The sequence below is a fragment of the Pistacia vera genome, unplaced genomic scaffold, assembly GCF_008641045.1.
Source record: "Pistacia vera cultivar Batoury unplaced genomic scaffold, PisVer_v2 Contig1214, whole genome shotgun sequence".
Taxonomy (NCBI): domain Eukaryota; kingdom Viridiplantae; phylum Streptophyta; class Magnoliopsida; order Sapindales; family Anacardiaceae; genus Pistacia; species Pistacia vera.
This window is the reverse complement of record NW_022195265.1, coordinates 1,813-24,093: the sequence shown is the minus strand read 5'-3', so window position 1 is coordinate 24,093 and position 22,281 is coordinate 1,813. Positions and strand designations below refer to the sequence as shown.

General features: G+C 35.7%; 2 protein-coding genes across 2 annotated transcripts; both read right to left on the bottom strand.

The window, feature by feature from the left end:
* Positions 1-860: 860 nt before the first annotated feature.
* On the bottom strand, positions 861-9,548 carry LOC116114228 (calmodulin-binding transcription activator 3-like). Its single transcript, XM_031400384.1, is given in 15 exon segments — positions 861-1,327; positions 1,819-2,136; positions 2,287-2,472; positions 2,475-2,874; positions 3,335-4,032; positions 4,234-4,737; positions 5,642-5,970; positions 6,310-6,517; positions 7,002-7,532; positions 7,785-8,006; positions 8,613-8,655; positions 8,925-9,013; positions 9,100-9,215; positions 9,307-9,426; positions 9,509-9,548. Coding segments are annotated over 15 exon segments (3,996 nt in total). The 3' UTR covers positions 861-1,135.
* A 10,392-nt stretch (positions 9,549-19,940) lies between these two features.
* On the bottom strand, positions 19,941-21,596 carry LOC116114216 (calmodulin-binding transcription activator 3-like). The gene is made up of 7 exons (XM_031400374.1): positions 21,557-21,596; positions 21,356-21,478; positions 21,149-21,264; positions 20,973-21,061; positions 20,661-20,703; positions 19,996-20,052; positions 19,941-19,949 (listed from the first exon to the last, which is right to left on the bottom strand). Exons 1-7 carry the CDS (start codon positions 21,594-21,596, stop codon positions 19,941-19,943), a joined length of 477 nt encoding a protein of 158 aa, XP_031256234.1.
* Positions 21,597-22,281: the final 685 nt, after the last annotated feature.

The window sequence follows — 22,281 nt, the reverse complement described above, 5'->3', positions numbered from 1 at the left end:
ACTTTTATTTAATTGCCCTTCTTTTACAATATAATTATAATGTTATTATTATTATTTAAATAATTTTTTTTAACCGCCTATATTTGAGAATTTAGCTAAAACCCTTAATAACAAAGTTTAAATTTTAATAAAATATCCCTCAATCACCCAAGACCACCACCGACTATCGGCCACCACTGCCGATTGGTGGCGGCAGTCATCGAAATAGTACATGAATAGCGAGATTTTGCTGGCTGTGCATCATTTTGACTGTTTTCGACTAGATCAAAGGCCGAAAACAGTTAAATCACAATGGATCTATCCAGCCAAATCCACGCCAATCTAGCAGTTTTTAGCCAGATTGAAGGCCAAAAACAATTAGATCATCATGGATTTGGCTGAAAACGGCCACAAACAACTAGATATATTCTAGTTGTTTTCGACCAAAACCACGACGATTTGGTTGTTTCAACCTTCGATATGGCCAGAAACAATCAAATCGGCGCAGGGTTGGCCAGATCTCGCTAGTCATGCGTCAATCTGACGCCTATTTTTAGCGGCCAACAATGGTGGCTTGCAATCAGTAGCGGTCTTTGATGGCTAGAGGAATTTTGTTATCTTTTAAACTTTTAGTGACTATGGTGTTTTAACTAAATTCTCAAATATAGGGGATTTGGGTAATTGTTATTTGGTAGACATCTAAGAGCTTAAATCCAAAAAATCCAAAATGGTTTATATTTAAGAGCAAATTTGGTTTAAAAAAAAAAAAAAGATAATCTTAGTTAAAAAAAATTAACACTCATCTGATAACCCCCAAAATGACTAACTAACAGTATTCACTATTGGGAATGAAACATTCACGTAATCTTATATTACTGTCAAAAGAAACAAAAGAATGTCTGGAATCAAAGATAGATAAAAAGAGTTAACTGCCCATAGCCCTAACCAAACACAGCCTCAATGTAGTATTATCTTTATTAATGATACAAGTCATACCATGTCTAAGACAGACAGCTGAATGTGATACAATTCCTAACTCACACTTCAGCTGTGAAGGAATAATCGGATTAATTGAGAAGTTACAACTTTTACCAATGGATGTTAATAAAATCTGTTTTTTTACAAGATTATGGGGTGAACCCACATTTTATCTCACTCAAGCAGTGGGCATGAAAGTGTCATCATCTAACAATGCTTCAATATCCATCAGATTGTTGTAGAAATCTGCGGAAACTTCTGAATTTTCAAAGCAATAACCTGCATTATTTCCATCACCGAACACGAAAGTGTCAACATCTAACAATGAGTCAAAATCTACGGAAACTTCTGAATTGTTGAGAGCCGTGGCCTGCATTAAGAAGAAATAAACATGTTTAATGAAACAAGAAGTGGGTAGTATTAGATATTGCAATTTGAATATAATGATCAAAGTTTTGAGCTCCTTAAGTTGCCATGTGATTAACATAAAGAAAAAGACAAAAGTAAATAAGGCTTGAGCAATGTAAAAATCTGTATTTGTATGTTAAACTATAATGTGGAATTCATACTCTCATGTTTAATTTCGACCATTGTCTTTATGGTAGCAGGACCCATTTGGGAACAGGAAAACTAAGCAATTCTACCCTACTTTAATCTGGTCCTTCCATGATCAATCATGTAGTTTTATAAAGAAGAAAAGAAAATGAACTCTACAAATAAGAAAAGAAGTTCTAGATCCTACAAATTTCCAGGCCTCAAGGCCATTAATCTCCAAAATCCTTTTCATAAAAGAGTGCAAGAGAATACTGTGTAGGTGCATATATATATATATATATAGTTAACTAGAGAGAGTTCAGTTACCTTTGTTTCTTGGATTTCATTGACAACATTCAGCAGTCTACTGTACTGATCTCTTGCCTCAGGATACTGAACCATGGACTTCACTCTGGCAAGTGCCTGCTGCAACCTTTCTTCTTTCTGCTTTCTGCCTTCTTTCAGGAAATCATAATCATCCTCCTTTGTGGAAGTATCTATCATGCTGGAACTCTCTGTAAGTGCTTCCGACTTAAATCCACGCAAACCACTTCCCTTTCGTCTCCAACGCAAGATACTCTTCTCCAGAATTCCTACTGACCAAATTATACTCTTTTTCCTTACCTGGTGACCTCTAATATGTGCCTATCAGACAAAAAGGCATTAAATTAGACTTCACAAATTTAACATTAGGGAAAAAAAAAAAAAAAAAAAGGAGCTTGCAGTATAGATTTAAAGAGAAGATAAATGCCTAGAAGAACATGAGCCAGGAAACCATGAGAACCGGAAATGCACCTGAATTTTGACAATTTGCCGCCGAATTGTCAAGAAATCTTTCCTACCCTTCCAACTACGAAACTTATTTTGTATTCTTACTGCAGCAGCATGCACTGGTTCGTCATGATGTCCTGCCTTGTGAGACTTAACTGCAACAAGTAAAAGAGCACGTTCATCTGAAATTCCAAATGCATCTTCCCCATACTCTTCAACTGCTTTTTCTGAAAGGACTGCACTCGAAACACTTGATGAATATGAGCAGCTGCTTGAGTTGCTTTACAGACTGCAGCTAATGAGTCCTTCATTGACAATCCATATCGTAAGTCCTCATCAGTCATAGGAGCAGGACTTCGATGAGAAACTGTAGGAACTGCATTAGCTCCACTAAATTCTGAAGCTTTGCCACCCTTTTGTTCAATCGTAATAGATGAAAGGCGGGAACTCAAATCAGATAAATCAGATTCTGCAAGATAACCGGCAATTCCTTTGTGTCCACCGGCAAAAGCCAAGTCGGCAGGAGTTTGGCCTGAAGGATACTTGGGATTTGGATCAGACAGTGCTCCAGCAGCCGCGCCAAGAGAGATGAGAGAAGCAACTGTACGCTCTCTGGTATCAAATATAAATTCATGAAAGAAGATATTAAAAAGGAAATAAAATAGTTCACAAAATGGTACTAAAAAGGTGCAAGAGAAATTATTCTAAGACCCACCCCTTAATTCTTCTTTAAGGACATGATATGATGTATAAATATGAAAAATGTTTCTACTAGCTTTACTGATATAGTCACTTCAACCAATAAACTCTATGCGGCCGAAGTCAAAATTTCCAACTTCTGTCTATTATTATCATATGTTAGCCCAGTTAACTACTTTCTTTTCAAAGCCTCTATTATTAGTTGACAATTTTTTTTACTTCAATATTCAGTTAAACTAGGTGCCAAACCCATTCCCCTAATATGCTGTTTTCTACACTGAAAGGCAGGCCAGGAAGAAGTATAACATATAGGAAGAAGTTACTACAAAAAAATTCAAAAGAAACAAGAAAGAAAATTTCTAACGGTGTTCACCTGCCACAATATGCCGCCCAATGAAGTGCTGTCCATCCATTTACATCACGGAAGTTGATATTTACACCTGCAAAAACTGTGGGTTCTAGGGCCCAATCATAGCCAAGAGCAGCTGCAAAATGTAGCACACCTTGGCCATCCTGAGTTAAAACACTAGGGCCTTTTCCACCTTCAGCTACCTTCTGCAAGAGCCATACATGCAACTTTTCCTTCAGAGACCTCTGCAGAAGCTTCTCTTTAGCCTTTTCTAATGAAAATTTCTCCTCTGAAGTAAGTTTTAACATCTCGTCCCAATCATCATTGTCCTCTTTCAGCAATGAACTAATTTTACTGCTCAATTCAGATAATTCATTTAGTTTGCTAGGATCATAATTTGGAGTACTGATAGAACTTAGACACAATAACTTTCCCAATCGCATACGGAGACTTTCAATTGTGATGTTACCACTACTATCAGCAAGATCCACATCTTGGACATTTCTATCTCGATATTCAAATTCTCGCAGTTCACTACATGCTAACCTATTAGAACATGTAACATAAAATGGAACCCTCCCGGCCTTCTGTACAGGAGTATGGCAACGAAATACACCACCAATTAAAATTTCTGCTGGAACTTCAACTTCCCCAAACATACATGACCAATTATTATTTTCTGCCTCCTGTTGACTCATCAAGAATCTTCCCGTGATCAGGACCTGAATAAGGAGTACAAAAATAAAGAAAAAGAAACTAAAAGTTAAAAAAATGTATTTACTAAATAGTAAATATTTCTTGAGCAGGGAAGTTCAGCTTCTAACTCAAGCACTCAGTGAATATTCTGTCCATGTTAAAATAACTGAGACATCTAATGCTTAGTTGACAATATTATGCATATTGAATACTAAACAGAATTATACCTTGATTTCTGAGCCCACATATACCCAGTTGGGTGAAAAATCAATAATACTGTACAGCTGATCTTGGGAGACGGAAGGACCCAGAATATAGGTATCCAAGCGTACTTGAGGGGGAATGTTGGAATCCTCAATTCCATTTTCATTTGCTATTGTGTCCCAATAAGCCCCGGAACTGGACAGCATATGCAACTCTTTTACATCTCCAAGTTCTTTACTCATCCAGCGATTGAAACTATCAGTCTTCTTCAGACCTTCATCATTTAGAGAACCATCAAACAAATGCTGTTTTAAAGAAGAGGAAAAGAGGGATTTCCCTTGTATGGCCAAATTGCTCTCTTGATCTAACTGCAAATGATGTCCACGATCCGTGTTTGACAGCTCTATTTGGCGATCATTCTCATTACCTTGCTTATGAAACCTTGATGTAATATTATGTGCTGAGTCTGAAGCCAACTTCTGATCCATGGGCCACTCGGATAAAAGTGAAGAACCGTTCTGAGATGTCTGTTGACAAGACAAATTAAAGCCTGAACAAGATGAATTAAAAAGAACATGAATTCTACAATCTCTGGAATGATGCATCATGACACTTGTATATATGTTAAAGGTTTAAGGATTATTTAAAAATAATTTTAAACCAACAATTGCTTATTCGATCAGAATTAATGACTTGACAGAAACCAACATAACCACCAATGAGTATCACACTACAGTAAGTTATCATATCACCATAGAAAGGAAAACATAACACAACCATGGTTAATTTTTAGGTAAGCAAGCCTCAGGGTACTTTACTCCATAAAGTTAAAGAGGAAGAGATAACCGAGTAACCTGAGACAAATTATGCACAAATGCCAAAGCACCAATATACACAACTTAAATATTTATGGCTCATAAAACTTCATCAAACTAAAGCTTTAATGCGATAAATAAACGAAAGTCGTAACAATCCTGAAACATCAAAACTAAGGAACATAATGTGATATTACTAGCACGCAAACGCAATTTAAGATGAGAAAACACACACACACACACACACATATATTCTCGGTCCTCAAAACTTGTTACATCTTAAATATCCAGCTATCCCTTTCTAGAGTCGGATAAACTTTAACCCAAATGATCTATTCTTATCACATCAATGGAAGTCAGGATAGAAAATCAAAAAACAGAATCCTAAAAGATGAATGACTTTTACAAACTAAAATAAGGTTTCAAAAATAAAGAAATACCCAAATTGCAGACTTCTATTCAAACAACTCAATTTCACTTGTAACTTGTATGAACCAATGCTTCCTAGAATTTCTACCCACATTGAAATCATAGCAAAAAAAGAAAAAAGTTTGTAAGATTATATATAAGCTTTTGATGCCAATAATATAAACCTACAAGGTACATCATATTCTACCTGCCAATCCCGGGCCGGTAGGTGACTCCCAAACTCATGCCGTTCACCAAAGCTCCAATTTTTGGTAAAAAGCTGTCCCAGTAATTCATGCTCTTGTTTAGGAATGTTTCCCATGGTGTCAGGTTGCATTGATGAAAACGATGTGTGAAAAGGCAGTGATCCAACATCAGAAGCACAATTTTCCAAGACATCCTCCCATGACTGGAGTTCAAGGTTTTTCCAGAGGTCACATGTTAACCCAGCATCACTACTATCCTTACTTTTATCTGCTTGACTAAGTGAACTAAAATCTGTCCCTGGAACATCTGAGAACTTTCCTTGGTAATCATCTATTAACAACAGAGTATGACAATAAAATTGGCATGTCAGCTCACGCAAGAACCAACTAAAAAACAGACATTTTAACCAGAACGTAATCTTACTAAAATAAAAATGAGAAGCAGGGTAATAAGGATCTGAGAATCCAGCATCTATATTCTCTATTACAGGGTGCTGTAAATCAAGAGAAGAGCGGAATCTGGAACTTGTATGGTTATTATACACTGCATCAAGTATCATCTTTCATATGATTATGAAATTTTTTGGGGCATTCTTCCTAAAAAAGCAATCTTACAGAAGACATTCATATCAATTGAGAGCTAAGACATAAAACGATTCAAGAAATGCACCTGATTCAGCATTCCCATATTCTGATGCCTGAGCACTGGTCAGGCTTGTTGTCTCTGTAGTTTGTGAAGGTAAATGGTAATTGTTGGGATGGAAACTGGAAGACATAGAACCTTCTATCTCAGAACTGGGTATAGTTTTTTTGATTTCTTGGGAATAAGGAGTAGTTTCTTCAGTCGCTTTAATGCGGTTATAATTTGTCCTATTTCCCTGATTATTCAAGAAAAATAAAAAATAATAAGACTTGAAATATAAGATAAGTGAAATAGAGTTGCAATAATAATGCCATTGAACATGACATATCATGGGACGATCTGCAAGGATCATGAGTGCAAAAATTTCAAAATATGGCCTACACATCAAGTAAATCAAAATGATCAATACCTTGACTGCAAAAGCCTGAAGTAAGATTAGGCGCTGAGTCCGAATACAACTTCTGTTCCATATGGCGCTTAGATAAATGTGAAGAATCATTTCTAGATGTCTATTTACAATGAAAATTAAAGTCAGAATAAAATCAAACAAAAAAGAAACCATAAATTTGATAATAGCATTGACTGAATATTACTGCATAAGGGAAATAAAGCTTCACTCTGACAACTTTAGTTAATTTTCCTGCCTGTATTGAATAGTTGAGATGCCTAGAGCTTAGTTGACATATTGCAATCAAATTGGAACATAAATTTTAGTATACCTCAGTTTTTGACCCCACACATGCCCGATTTGTTGTGAAATCAATAATGTCACATAGCTGGTCTTCAGAGAGAGAAGAATTTGGCATAGAGGTATCCAAGCGCGGTCGAGTAGGAATGCTAGAACCATCAGTCCTATTCTCGGTATCAACTGTCTCCTGATAGGCCTCAGAACTGAACTGAACATCAGCACCTGCAAGTTCCTCACTCATCAAGCCATAGGAACCTTCAATCTTCCTCAAACCCTCCCCCGTTAGTGAACAGTCTAACAAATATTGTTTTATAGCATCGGAGTAGATGGATTTTCCCTCTACAGTTGAAATTCTTTCAGAATCTGATTGCAAAATGTGTGCATGTTCTGCATTTGGAAGCTGTCTCTGAACATCATTTTGATTGTGCAGATGTGCACAGGAAGGGACCAAGGAATCAAGTAAATCAACACAATCGCTGTCTTGCTCACAAAACTTTGAAGTAAGACCTTGATCCAAGTCTGAATATGTGAAACATTTGCTAGCAGAATCATTTTCAAATGTCTGTCGACAAGAAAAATTAAAGTCTGAAAAAATATTGAACTTAAGTACATAGAGAAATGTGATGTATCAAGAAAGCACTAGATTTCTCAGTCCTAACAGCTTCCAAAGTATCTATTCTTGTCACTGTAATGTAATTACAAATAAAAAACACAAAAGATACTGTAGAATGAACTTCATAAATCTTTTTTCTATTTTAAACAGTTTCTACCAACCTTGAAACTATGGCAAAAGAAGAGCTATATGATATTGTACCTGCCAATCCCCAAGAAACTGTAGGTGACTCCCAAACTCTTCAGATTCACCAAAGCTTTTGGCAACAAGCTGTTCCGAAATTCCATGTCCTTGTTCAGGAATGTTTCCTATGGTTTCTGTTTGAGTTGAAGAAAATGATGGGTGAGAAGGCAGGGATCCAACATCGAGATCACATTTTTCCACGATATATTCCTGTGGCTGGAAGTTAGGAACTTTTTGGGGCTGGCACAAAAGGATAACATAGCATAAAACCATCAAATGTGCATTCTCAAGTATCAGTATATTCTTTTTAAGCCATACAAGATTTGCAGAAGGCACAAGGCAAGCAAGGAAAAGGCTTAGCTGCCAATTCGTGAATTTTTTAGCAACATGGAAAAATACAAGATGTTGAGAGATAAATTATAGTAGACTACAGGTTTCTGAGTGTTGGAGTTGTCGACCACTTCAACATTAATGGATTAAGCAGACGCATTCGAGGGTCCACTTCAACAGGTTTATATACTAGGTTTTAGTCTTTTAAACCTAGTATATAAACAAAATTTTCTCTTGTAATGAGTAATAGTAAATAATAGGACAAATCCATTCATTGTAAATAAGAGAGGTGAGACAATATCGAAATAATATTGACTCTGTTGGACGTAACCTATTAATTGGATGAATAAGAGTAAATCGTCCATTTTTTTCTTTCTCTTTACTGTTTGCGTTTGCGTGTTTTCTGTTTATTTTGTTTTTTGTATATCTTTATTTCATTCACTGAGCTTATAATAAGTTGTAAGTAATATAAAGATGGCATAATGAGCACAGAATATAAAGAGATAATTCTCTAACCTTTACATCTCGATAGTGGACAAGAACTATGTTTGAAAACTCCCTGCAATAGTCAATAGGGTCAATTAAATAAGATATCACAGCAGAATTTTACAGAAACGGAACATTTCTGATTCCGCAACTGGCTTAAGGGGTATTCACATTTTTGCATTCATTTTGGTAGTAATACTAAATACACAACCCCACAGCATCTCATTTCGAGCACAAATAGCTAGCTCTGCCGATGCAATCAACAAACATAAGCTTCATTGAGCAGCAGAGTTGCTAATTTAATGTAAGTGAACGCCAGCGAACAAAATCTCAGAGACTTACTCTTGGAGGATCCAATAACTTCGTCTTTGAAAGTTTTCATTATCTTCTCCATGGGCGTAGTAGCATTGCAACTCATTTACATTCCCAACCTGAAAGATTAAACCCCACAACAAAGCTTCTTCTTTTGAATATATTTTTTATTAAAAAAAAAAAATTAATTAATTTGGTTACTCACCTTTAGTTTTTCATGACATTCCTTCAGTGCCTTCCCATTTTTCTTCTTCCTCCACTTATGGCCATCATTTCTAAAGTTTCTCACCACCTTCCTATCAAAAAGAATAACCGAGCCACCTGAAATCACAGATGTTAATCAAGATTCAAGCCAAGGTTTTGTGACAATAAATTTACAAAAACTATTTGCTAAAATTCTCTCTTTCCATACTTGGCGGCAGGTTAGGAGGCTGAGGACAAATATGAATTTGGTGATAGTTTCGAAGCAGTTCACAAATTTCACGTGGATGAAGCCACCGATGTTGTGCTTCTAACAGTATCTGCTTAACATCTGCACTCACCATTAATTCAAATCATTCCATTTCTAGAAAGAATTAAAAGTAACTAACACAGAATGATTGAAGTTGTGTTACCTGGTTGAGCTCCAAGAGCAAAGCGCCTACTCCCCGCCATTAACAGTTTGTTACTGTTAAAATTAAATGAAAGACCGTTATTTATAGGATAAAATTAGCTTATGGGGACTGAACACTGTTACACTACGCGCCTTCCTTGACTTTGCGAGCTATAGTTTACTTGACTTTTAAAGACACTGTTTATAAACGCGTTTTCAATCTACGTACTTTACTTTTAGAGGCGTTTGGTTGGCGGTAATGTCAGATTATTGGGGTAATGTCATCTGATATTATTTGATTACCACGTTTGATTGTCAAGTAATATAAGATTTCGGTAATCTTCAAATACTAATAGTAACTACTATTGGTAATATTGGAAGTAATCTGATTACCTCTATTTTCTTAGGTATTCTTAGATTACCATGGTTATCCTTTTTTATTACAATTTTATTCTTTATTAATGAAAATTTTGGACAATAATGCCCTCATTTTAAAATAAATTTACATTAATATCCTATTTCAATTTTACCCTTATTTAACTAAAATTTTGGACAATAATGTCCTTGAATTTAAAACAATTTACAAACCATTGCCACTCAGCCACCACCACCACTGCCACTCAGCCACCACCACCACCACCACTGCCACCCAACCACCACCGCCTACAGTGGCCAACCACCACGGACCGCCTCGGAAAACTCGTCGGAGTCCCTAAAAAAGAACGAGTTTCGGTGGGAGGCTCCGGGAGTCATCGCTATGGCCGTTTTCGGCCATATCGAAGCCTCTTGGTCACGGTGAGTTGCTGATGGGGACTTTCGGAGACTTCCAGCGGTGGTCTGCGGTGGCGGCAGGAGGCGGGGGTGATTTCGTAATAAATTAAAGTTTTATATAAGCAAGGGTGTTTTAACTAAATCTGAAATATTGGGGGTTAAAAAAAATATTCAAAAATTAATAATAAAAATAATATTATATTAATATTTGTAAAGGGGACAATTTAGTAATTTAAATAACATACCTACCAATTTATTCCCCATAACCAACCATATTAATATAACATACCCACCAACTAACCAAACACATTTTCTTAAAGATTCCTAGTAATCTTTCAAGGTAATCTATCTTTCCAATAATCCAACATTCCCAGTAATCTAACATTCCTGAACCAAACGCCCCCTTAAAGACACTGTTTATAAACACATTTTCAATCCACATACTTAGCGACAGGCGTTTGCCCCGGCCCCATGGGGATCTAGCTCGACCCGGTCAAAATGGGATGGGGAATCCCTGAAAATATCAGGGATGGGGCTGGGGATGGTCCCCTAAAAATTTTCGAACCAATCCGGCCTGTCAATCCCGCCCCTATGGAGGCTTACCTCGCCCCTCATATTGTTCTTTTATTGAGAATTTTATGTTTTTTTCCCCTTACGCGATTGTATATAAAGTTATAATTAAAATTATGATTTTAATTAATTAATGTACCTAAATTTATGATATTTTCTTTTATAATACTTGATTCTAATGGTGTTTGAAAGCTAAGAGAAGGGTTACAACTTTCATATTTTAGTTGGGATCCAGTTTGACTTGGAAAGTTGTTAACAATTAAGCTGAAAGTTATGATAGTGCATGAAAGAGAAGTAGATTTGTTATTATGTGTTTTTAATTGAAGTATGACTTTTTACCATAATACTCTCATGACCTTAATACTATAAATAGAGGTCCTTAGCAATGTTTTAGAGAGGCTAGGGTTTTTGAAAACACATTAAGGGAGATAAGGAGACCAAAGGAGAGAGTTTAGCACTATTCATTCAGGAGAAGTTGACGTGGAATCTTTCTAGAGATAAATCCTTCAAGATTCTAGTTTCAATTTCAATTTACTCTACCTTTATTTTCAGTTTGGAATTTTTGTAATGATGATTTCACAACCGATTTTGATTATGTTTACTTTGATTAAGGAGTAGTTTTCTTTTGTAAGGAGTAGATTCTATGGAACACCATGTTGACTTGATTTTCAATTTTATTGAAAGTATTCAGAATGGGGGAACGACTTACACATACCCAAAGTTTGTTGTATAGACAAAGTGGTACTCAAAAGGTTTAGAAATGACAAACACTCACTTTTCGTCATGTTCTATTAGGAATTTTCATCTGCTAAAAGACAAAAATTGTGAAAAGACTAAAGTACCCATCGATCTCCATTCCCAACGCACGCCAGCAAGGGCAGTTCCATTGTTTATCACCGAACTTCACAGAAAAATGCTAAATTCGGTTAAAAAATCGATCGGTGACGCAAGAGGGTTGTGCAAATGAGCTTGGGGTGAGAATTGATACGGAGAAAAAGATTTAAAATTTAAAAATTTTGTGACTATAGATGAAATTACTATACTATCTTTTAGCAGACAGAGATCTCTAACAGAATATGACAGAAAATATTTGTTTATCATTTCCAAACCTTTTAGGTATCAATCTGTCTTTATGCCAAACTTTGGGTAGGTGAAAGTCGTTCGGTCATTCAGAATTTTTATTGTTCTACAAGAATTTATGTTATTTACATAATGCTTTTGGATTTGATTTTTCCTTAATTATTTAGGGTTTTTATTGAATGATGAATCGGGCAGTCAAATTTGATTAGAAACCTTTTGATTAGGGTTTCATTACGCTCAATTGTTTTATTGACGTACTGATGAACCGGGTGGTGAAATTACTTTAGGTCTTTAGAATAACATAGATTAGGAATTGAATAGGATACTATTGAGAGTTTTATAAAATTCATGTGGCCAACTTAGGTTTTAAGCAAGAGCGAAATCTAACTATTAATGAATTTTACAATTATGTTAAGTTCAGGAATTTAGTCATCTTTAGATCAATAAATTTATGAATCTGATTTTTACATTACGAGTAATATTACACTCACAAATACTTCTCACAAACTTTCTTTCACAAATACCATGTGTCGGCTCACAATTGCTCAGCTCGCATGAGTCTCACCTGTCCAACAATGGATCCTACTAGACCAAACCAATTACAAGCTGCCACATAGGGTTAGTGGGAGGTGTTAGCGCGAGATATTTGTGAGATTAGTATTATTATTTACATTATGTAGTTATCAACATTGGTTTAGGTAGAATCAAACACTTAATATTTTCATTGTATAATGATCTTTTGTTGTGTTGTTTTAGTTGTTTTTATTTTTAGTAATTTTATTTTTTTAAATTTTAAATTCACATCACAATTTTTGTCACTTCGAATAATGTAAAAATTATCCAATTTATTTGTTTGTTTAGCATTCCATCTTGGTGGTATTCAACACTGTACTCATCATTTTATTATTTATTGACTAATCTAAGTACTAGCGTACGAAAAAGTCACATCAATAGTCCATGTCAGTCTTGTGAAAAGCCATAACCGTTGTTTCCAGGAATATTCAAGTAATACTGATCATGGGTACATCTTGTTCTATGACAGCATCGGTGCTAGACTGCTAGTAACAAGAGCTGGGTAGAGGAGATTGAGAGGAGAGGAAGGGCTTTGGTTTTATTACAATTATTAGTTACTTTTTTAATCATTCGGACTCGATTTTAAGTTTTACTGTCGATGTCTATTAATTTTCTTTTGTTTTTTTCAACCTGTGAGAAGAGCTATGAATGAGAGGGAGAGATGGAAATGGAAATGGGTTGTGAAAAATGTATACTTAGGATGTACAGTGGATGGTGGTGGCAGCACCCTTCTGTCCTTTTGTTTTTTGTTCAACTGTTTGGAGATCCCATATCGATTAGACATGCTTAAGTCAATGGGTTTATAAGAGTGGACAATACTTCTACTCAATAAGGCATTTTGGGTAAAGAGTTAGACTCAACTCAAATTCTAACATGGTATTAAAGCCAGTCCCATTTGAGTTGAGTGATTGACCAGCGGTGAGCTGTCAAACTACCTCCATTCATAGACAAGTGGACCATATGAGTTTGATCGTGAGAGGAAGTATTAGAGATCTTATATCGACTAGACACGTTCAAGCCAATGGGTTTATAAGAATGGACAATCCTCCCACTCAATAAAGCCTTTTAGGTGAAGAGTTAGGCACAACTCAAATTCTAACATCAACAATAAGAGGAAAAAAAAGCAGCAGTGTGTATGGTGTGTGAGATTATCACAGAGACAATTTGTATTCTTCCTGCTTGAGAATGTCAATTTAACACTAGAAAACTGCAATTTGCTCAACTCACTCACTACTACTATAAAGATGGTTCCTACTTGCTAGTATTCATTAATATATTGGTACTGATATCGCAGTAATGTATTAATATGCCACTTGACATTGAACTGAGTAATTTACATTCATGTTAAAAGGATATTATTAATGATACAAGTCACACCTTGTCTAAGATAGACAGCTGATTTTGATACAATTCCTAACTCACACTTCAACTGTGAAGGAATAATCAGATTAATTGAGAAGTTACAACTTTTACCAACGGATATTAATACAATCTTTTTTTTTTTACAAGATTATGGAGTGAACCCACATTTTATCTCACTCAAGCAGTGTGCATGAAAGTGTCATCATCTAATAATGCTTCAATATCTATCAGGTCATCGTCGAAATCTGCTGAAACTTCTGAATTGTTGAGAGCTTTATCCTGCATTAAGAAGAAATAAACATGTTTAATGAAACATGAACTGGGTCGTATTAGATATTGTAACTTGAATATAATGATCCAAGTATTGAGCTCCTTAAGTTGCCATGTGATTAACATAAAGAAAAAGACAAAAGTAAATAAGGCTTGAGCAATGTAAAAATCTGTATTTGTATGTTAGTTATAGAGAATATATAGACCTACAGTTTCTGAGTGTGGAGTTGTCGACCACTTCAACATTAATGTATAGCACGCATCGAGGGTCCACTTCAACAGGTTTATATACTAGTTTTTAGTCTTTTAAACCTAGTATATAAACAAAATTTTCTCTTGTAATGGTAATAGTAAATAATAGGACAAATCCATTCATTGTAATAAGAGAGGTGAGACAATATCGAAATAATATGACTCTGTTGGACGTAACCTATAATTGGATGAATAAGAGTAAATCGTCCTTTTTTTTCTTTCTCTTTACTGTTTGCGTTTGCGTGTTTTCTGTTTATTTGTTTTTTGTATATCTTTATTTCATTCACTGAGCTTTATAAGTTGTAAGTATATAAAGATGGCATAATGAGCACAGAATATAAATATCTCCTAACCTTTACATCTCGATAGTGGACAAGAACTATGTTTGAAAACCCCTGCAATAGTCAATAGGGTCAATTAAATAAGATATCACAGCAGAATTTTACAGAAACGGAACATTTCTGATTCCGCAACTGGCTTAAGGGTATTCACATTTTTGCATTCATTTTGGTAGTAATACTAAATACACACCCCACAGCATCTCTTTCGAGCACAAATAGCTAGCTCTGCCGATGCAATCAACAAACATAAGCTTCATTGAGCAGCAGAGTTGCTAATTTAATGTAAGTAGACGCCAGCGAACAAAATCTCAGAACTTACCTTGGAGGTCCAATAACTTCGTCTTTGAAAGTTTTATTATCTTCTCCATGGGCGTAGTAGCATTGCAACTCATTTACATTCCAACCTGAAAGATTAAACCCCACAACAAAGCTTCTTCTTTTGAATATATTTTTTATTAAAAAAAAAAAATTATTAATTTGGTTACTCACCTTTAGTTTTTCATGACATTCCTTCAGTGCCTTCCCATTTTTCTTCTTCCTCCACTTATGGCCACATTTCTAAGTTTCTCACCACCTTCCTATCAAAAAGAATAACCGAGCCACCTGAAATCACAGATGTTATCAGATTCAAGCCAGGTTTTGTGACATAAATTTACAAAAACTATTTGCTAATTCTCTCTTTCCATACTTGGCGGCAGTTAGGAGGGAGGACAAATATGATTTGGTGATAGTTTCGAAGCAGTTCACAAATTTCACTGGATGAAGCCACCGATGTTGTGCTTCTAACAGTATCTGCTTAACATCTGCACTCACCATTAATTCAAATCATTCCATTTCTAAAGAATTAAAAGTAACTACACAGATGATTGAAGTTGTGTTACCTGGTTGAGCTCCAAGAGCAAAGCGCCTACTCCCGCCATTAACAGTTTGTTACTGTTAAAATTAAATGAAGACCGTTATTTATAGGATAAAATTAGCTTATGGGGACTGACCACTGTTACACTACGCGCCTTCCTGACTTTGCGAGCTATAGTTTACTTGACTTTTAAAGACCTGTTTATAAACGCTTTTTCAATCTACGTACTTTACTTTTAGAGGCGTTTGGTTGGCGGTAATGTCAGATTATTGGGGTAATGTCATCTGATATTATTTGATTACCACGTTTGATTGTCAGTAATATAAGATTCGGTAATCTTCAAATACTAATATAACTACTATTGGTAATATTGGAATGTATCTGATTACCTCATTTTCTTAGGTATTCTTAGATTACCATGGTATCCTTTTTTATTACAATTTATTCTTTATTAATGAAAATTTGGCATAATGCCCTCATTTTAAAATAATTTACATTAATATCCTATTTCAATTTTACCCTTATTTAACTAAAATTTGGACAAATGTCCTTGAATTTAAAACAATTTACAAACCATGCCACTCAGCCACCACCACCACTGCCACTCACCACCACCACCACCACCACTGCCACCCAACCACCACCGCCTACATGGCCAACCACCACACCGCCTCGAAAACTCGTCGGGTCCCTAAAAAAGAGAGTTTCGGTGGGAGGCTCCGGAGTCATCGCTATGGCCGTTTTCGGCCATATCGAAGCCTCTTGGTCACGGTGAGTTGCTGATGGGGACTTTCGGAGACTTCCAGCGGTGGTCTGCGGTGGCGGCAGGAGGCGGGGGTGATTTCGTAATAAATTAAAGTTTTATATAAGCAAGGGTGTTTTAACTAAATCTGAAATATTGGGGGTTAAAAAAATATTCAAAATTAATAATAAAAATAATTATATTAATATTTGTAAAGGGACAATTTAGTAATTTAAATAACTACCTACCAATTTATCCCCATAACCAACCATATTAATATAACATACCCACCAACTAACCAAACACATTTTCTTAAAGATTCCTAGTAATCTTTCAAGGTAATCTATCTTTCAATAATCCAACATTCCCAGTAATCTAACATTCTCAACCAAACGCCCCCTTAAAGACACTGTTTATAAACACATTTTCAATCCACATACTTAGCGACAGGCGTTTGCCCCGGCCCCATGGGGATCTAGCTCGACCCGGTCAAAATGGGATGGGGATCCTGAAATATCAGGGATGGGGCTGGGATGGTCCCCTAAAAATTTTCGAACCAATCCGGCCTGTCAATCCGCCCCTATGGAGGCTTACCTCGCCCCTCATATTGTTCTTTTTATGAATATTTATGTTTTTTTCCCCTTACGCGTTGTATATAAAGTTATAATTAAAATTATGATTTAAATTAATTAATGTACCTAAATTTATGATTTTCTTTATAATACTTGATTCTAATGGTGTTTGAAAGCTAAGAGAAGGGTTACAACTTTCATATTTTAGTTGGGATCCAGTTTGACTTGGAAAGTTGTTACAATTAAGCGAAAGTTATGATATTGCATGAAGAGAAGTAGATTGTTTATTATGTGTTTTTTAATTGAAGTATGACTTTTTACCATAATACTCTCATGACCTTAATACTATAAATAGAGGTCCTTAGCAATGTTTTAGAGAGGCTAGGGTTTTTGAAAACACATTAAGGGAGATAAGGAGACCAAAGGAAGAGTTTAGCACTATTCATTCAGAGAAGTTGACGTGAATCTTTCTGAAGATAAATCCTTCAAGATTCTAGTTTCAATTTCAATTTACTCTACCTTTATTTTCAGTTTGGAATTTTTGTAATGATGATTTCACAACCGTTTTTGATTATGTTACTTTGATTAAGGGTAGTTTTCTTTTGTAAGGAGTAGATTCTATGAACACCATGTTGCCTTGATTTTCAATTTTATTGAAAGTATTCAGAATGGGGGAACGACTTACACATACCCAAATTTGTTGTATAGACAAAGTGGTACTCAAAAGGTTTAGAAATGACAACACTCACTTTTCGTCATGTTCTATTAGGAATTTTCATCTGCTAAAAGACAAATTGTGAAAAACTAAAGTACCCATCGATCTCCATTCCCAACGCACGCCAGCAAGGGCAGTTCCATTGTTTATCACCGAACTTCACAGAAAAATGCTAAATTCGGTTAAAAAATCGACGGTGACGCAAGAGGGTTGTGCAAATGAGCTTGGGGTGAAAGGCAGTGATCCAACATCAGAAGCACAATTTTCCAAGACATCCTCCCATGACTGGAGTTCAAGGTTTTTCCAGAGGTCATATGTTAACCCAGCATCACTACTATCCTTACTTTTATCTGCTTGACTAAGTGAACTAAAATCTGTCTTTGGAACATCTGAGCACTTTCGTTGGTAATCATCTATTAACAACAGAGTATGACTATAAAATTGGCATGTCAGCTCACGCAAGAACCAACTAAATAACAGACATGTTAACCAGAACGTAATCTTACTAAAATAAAAATGAGAAAACTGATTTACTTGTGAATGGTGCAGGGTAATAAGGATCTGAGAATCCAGCATCTATATTCTCTATTACAGGGTGCTGTAAATCAAGAGAAGAGCGGAATCTGGAACTTGTATGGTTATAATACACTGCATCAAGTATCATCTTTCATATGATTATGAAATTTTTTGAGGCATTCTTCCTAAAAAAGAAATCTTACAGAAGACATTCATGATCAATTGAGAGCTAAGACATAAAAAGATTCAAGAAATGCACCTGATTCAGCATTCCCATATTCTGATGCCTGAGCACTGGTCAGGCTTGTTGTCTCTGTAGTTTGTGAAGGTAAATTGTTGGGATGGAAACTGGAAGACATAGAACCTTCTATCTCAGAACTGGCTATAGTTTTGTCGATTTCTTGGGAATAAGGAGTAGTTTCTTCAGTTGCTTTAATGCGGTTATAATTTGTCCTATTTCCCTGATTATTCAAGAAAAAAAATAATAATAAGACTTGAAATATAAGATAAGTGAAATAGAGTTGCAGTAATAATGCCATTGAACATGACATATCATGGGACGATCTGCAACGATCATGAGTGCAAAAATTTCAAAATATGGCCTACACATCAAGTAAATCAAAATGATCAATATCTTGACTGCAAAAGCCTGAAGTAAGATCAGGCGCTGAGTCTGAATATAACTTCTGTTCCATATGGCGCTTGGATAAATGTGAAGAATCATTTTTAGATGTCTATTTACAATGAAAATTAAAGTCAGAATAAAATCAAACAAAAAAGAAACCATAAATTTGATAATAGCATTTACTGAATATTACTGCATAAGGGAAATAAAGCTTCACGCTGACAACTTGGTTAATTTTCCTGCCTGTATTGAATAGTTGAGATGCCTAGAGCTTAGTTGACATATTGCAATCAAATTGGAACATAAATTTTAGTATACCTCTGTTTCTGAGCCCACACATGCCCGATTTGTTGTGAAATCAATAATGTCACATAGCTGGTCTTCAGAAAGAGAAGAATTCGGCATAGAGGTATCCAAGTGCAGTCGAGTAGGAATGCTAGAACCATCAGTCCTATTCTCAGTATCACCTGTCTCCCGGTAGGCCTCAGAACTGAACTGAACATCAGCACTTGCAAGTTCCTCACCCATCAACCCATAGGAACTTTCAATCTTCCTCAAACCCTCTCCCGTTAGTGAACAGTCTAATAAATGTTGTTTCATAGCATCAGAGTAGATGGCTTTTCCCTCTACAGTCGAAATTCTTTCAGAATCTGATTGCAAAATTTGTGCATGTTCTGCATTTGGAAGCTGTCTCTGAAGATCATTTTGATTGTACGGATGTGCATAGGAAGGGACCAAGAAATCAAGTAAATCGACACAATCGCTGTCTTGCTCACACAACTTTGAAGTAAGACCTTGATCCAAGTCTGAATATGTGAAATATTTGCTAGCAGAATCATTTTCAAATGTCTGTCGACAAGAAAAATTGAAGTCTGAAAAAATAATTGAACTTAAGTAGATAAAGAAATGTGATGTATCAAGAAAGCACTAGATTTCTCAGTCCTAACAGCTTCCAAAGTATCCATTCTTGTCACTGTAATGTAATTACAAATAAAAAACCCAAAAGATACTGTAGAATGAACTTCATAAATCTTTTTTCTATTTTAAACAGTTTCTACCAACCTTGAAACTATGGCCAAAGAAGAGCTATATGATATTGTACCTGCCACTCCCCAAGAAACTGTAGGTGACTCCCAAACTCCTCAGATTCACCAAAGCTTTTCGCAAAAAGCTGTTCCGAAATTCCATGTCCTTGTTCAGGAATGTTTCCTATGGTTTCTGTTTGAGTTGAAGAAATTGATGGGTGAGAAGGCAGAGATCCAACATCGAGATCACATTTTTCCATATATTCCTGTGGCTGGAAGTTAGGAACTTTTTGGGGCTGGCACAAAAAGATAACATAGCATAAAACCATCAAATGTGCATTCTCAAGTATCAGTATATTCTTTTTAAGCCATACAAGATTTGCAGAAGGCACAAAGCAAGCAAGGAAAAGGCTTAGCTGCCAATTCGTGAATTTTTTAGCAACATGGATAAATACAAGATGCTGAGAGATAAATTATAGTGGACTACAGGTTTCTAAGTGTTGGAGTTGTCGACCACTTCAACATTGATGGGTTACACAGACACATTCGAGGGTCCACTTCAACAGGTTTATATACTAAGTTTTAGTCTTTTAAACCTAGTATATAAACAAAATTTTCTCTTATAACGAGTACTAGCAAATAATAGGGCAAATTCATTCATTGCAAATAAGAGAGGTGAGACAATATCGAAACAATATGGACTCTGCTAGACGTAGCCTGTTAATTAGGTGAATCAGAGTAAATCGTGCATTTTTTTCTTTCTCTTTACAGTCTGCGTTTGCGTGTTTTCTGTTTATTTTGTTTTTCATATATCTCTATTTCGTTCACTGAGCTTATAATACGTTTCAAGTAATATAAAGATGGCATAATGAGCACAGAATATAAAGAGATGATTGTCTCTAACCTTTACATCTCGATAGTGGACAAGAACTATGTTTGAAAACTCCCTGCAATAGTCAATAGGGTCAATTAAATAAGATATCACAGCAGAATTTAACAGAAACTGAACATTTCTGATTCCGCAACTGGCTTAAGGGGTGTTCACATTTTTGCATTCATTTTGGTAGTAATACTAATCACACAACCCCACAGCATCTCATTTCGAGCACAAATAGCTAGCTCTGCCGATGAAATAAATAAACATAAGCTTCATTTAGCAGCAGAGTTGCTAATTTAATGTAAGCGAACACCAGCGAACAAAATCTCAGAGACTTACTCTTGGAGCATCCAATAACTTCGTCTTTGAAAGTTTTCATTATCTTCTCCATGGGCGTAGTAGCATTGCAACTCATTTACACTCCCAACCTGAAAGATTAAACCCCACAACAAAGCTTCTTCTTTTGAATATATTTTATATATAAAAAAAAAAAATTAATTAATTTGGTTACTCACCTTCAGTTTTTCATGAGATTCCTTCAGTGTCTTCCCATTTTTCTTCTTCCTCCACTTATGGCCATCATTTCTAAAGTTTCTCACCACCTTCCTATCAAAAAGAAAAACCGAGCCACCTGAAATCACAAATGTTAATCAAGATTCAAGCCAAGGTTTTGTGACAATAAATTTACAAAAACTATTTGCTAAAATTCTCTCTTTCCATACTTGGCGGCAGGTTAGGAGGCTGAGGACAAATACGAATTTGGTTATAGTTTCGAAGCAGCAGTTCACAAATTTCAGGTGGATGAAGCCACCGATGTTGTGCTTCTAACAGTATCTGCTCAACATCTGCACTCACCATTAATTCAAATCATTCCATTTCTAGAAAGAATTGAAACTAACACAGAATGATTGAAGTTGTCTTACCTGGTTGAGCTCCAAGAGCAAAGCGCCTACTCCCCGCCATTAACAGTTTGTTTCTGTTAAAATTAAATGTAAGACCGTTATTTATAGGATAAAATTAGCTTATGGGGACTGAACACTGTTACACTACGCGCCTCCCTTGACTTTGCGAGCTATAGTTTACTTGACTTTTAAAGACACTGTTTATAAACGCGTTTTCAATCCACATACTTAGCCATGGGCGTTTGCCCCAGCCCCACGGAGATCTGGCCCGACCCGGTCAGAATGGGAGGGAGAATCCCTGGAAATATTGGGGATGGGGCTGGGGATGGTCCCTTAAAATTCCCGACCCAGCCCGGCCCGTCAATCCCGCCCCCATGGAGACCAACCTCGCCCAACATATTGTTCTTTTATTGAGAATTTTATGGTTTTTTTTTCCCTTTACGAGATTGCATATAAAGTTATAATTAAAATTATGATTTTAATTAAGTAATATACATAAATTTATGATATTTACTTTTATAATACTTTCTAATACCTGATTCTAATTGCGTTTGAAAGTTAAGAGACAGGGTTACAACTTTCATGTTTTAGTCGGGATCCAGTTCAACTTGGAAAATTGTTAACAATTAAGCTAAAAGTTACGTTAGTGCATGAAAGACAAGTAGATTTTTTATTATGTGTTTTTAATTGAAGTATGACTTCTTACCATAATACGCTCACAACCTGAATAATATAAATAGAGGTCC

Coding starts and splice junctions, on each gene's coding strand:
- LOC116114216 (XM_031400374.1), bottom strand. CDS start 21,596: ATGGCGGGGAGTAGGCGCTTTGCTCTTGGAGCTCAACCAG. Junction 21,062..21,148: donor AATCTCATGAAAAACTGAAG/GTGAGTAACCAA, acceptor TTAATCTTTCAG/GTTGGGAGTGTAAATGAGTT. Junction 20,053..20,660: donor TCCACTATCGAGATGTAAAG/GTTAGAGACAAT, acceptor TTTTTGTGCCAG/CCCCAAAAAGTTCCTAACTT.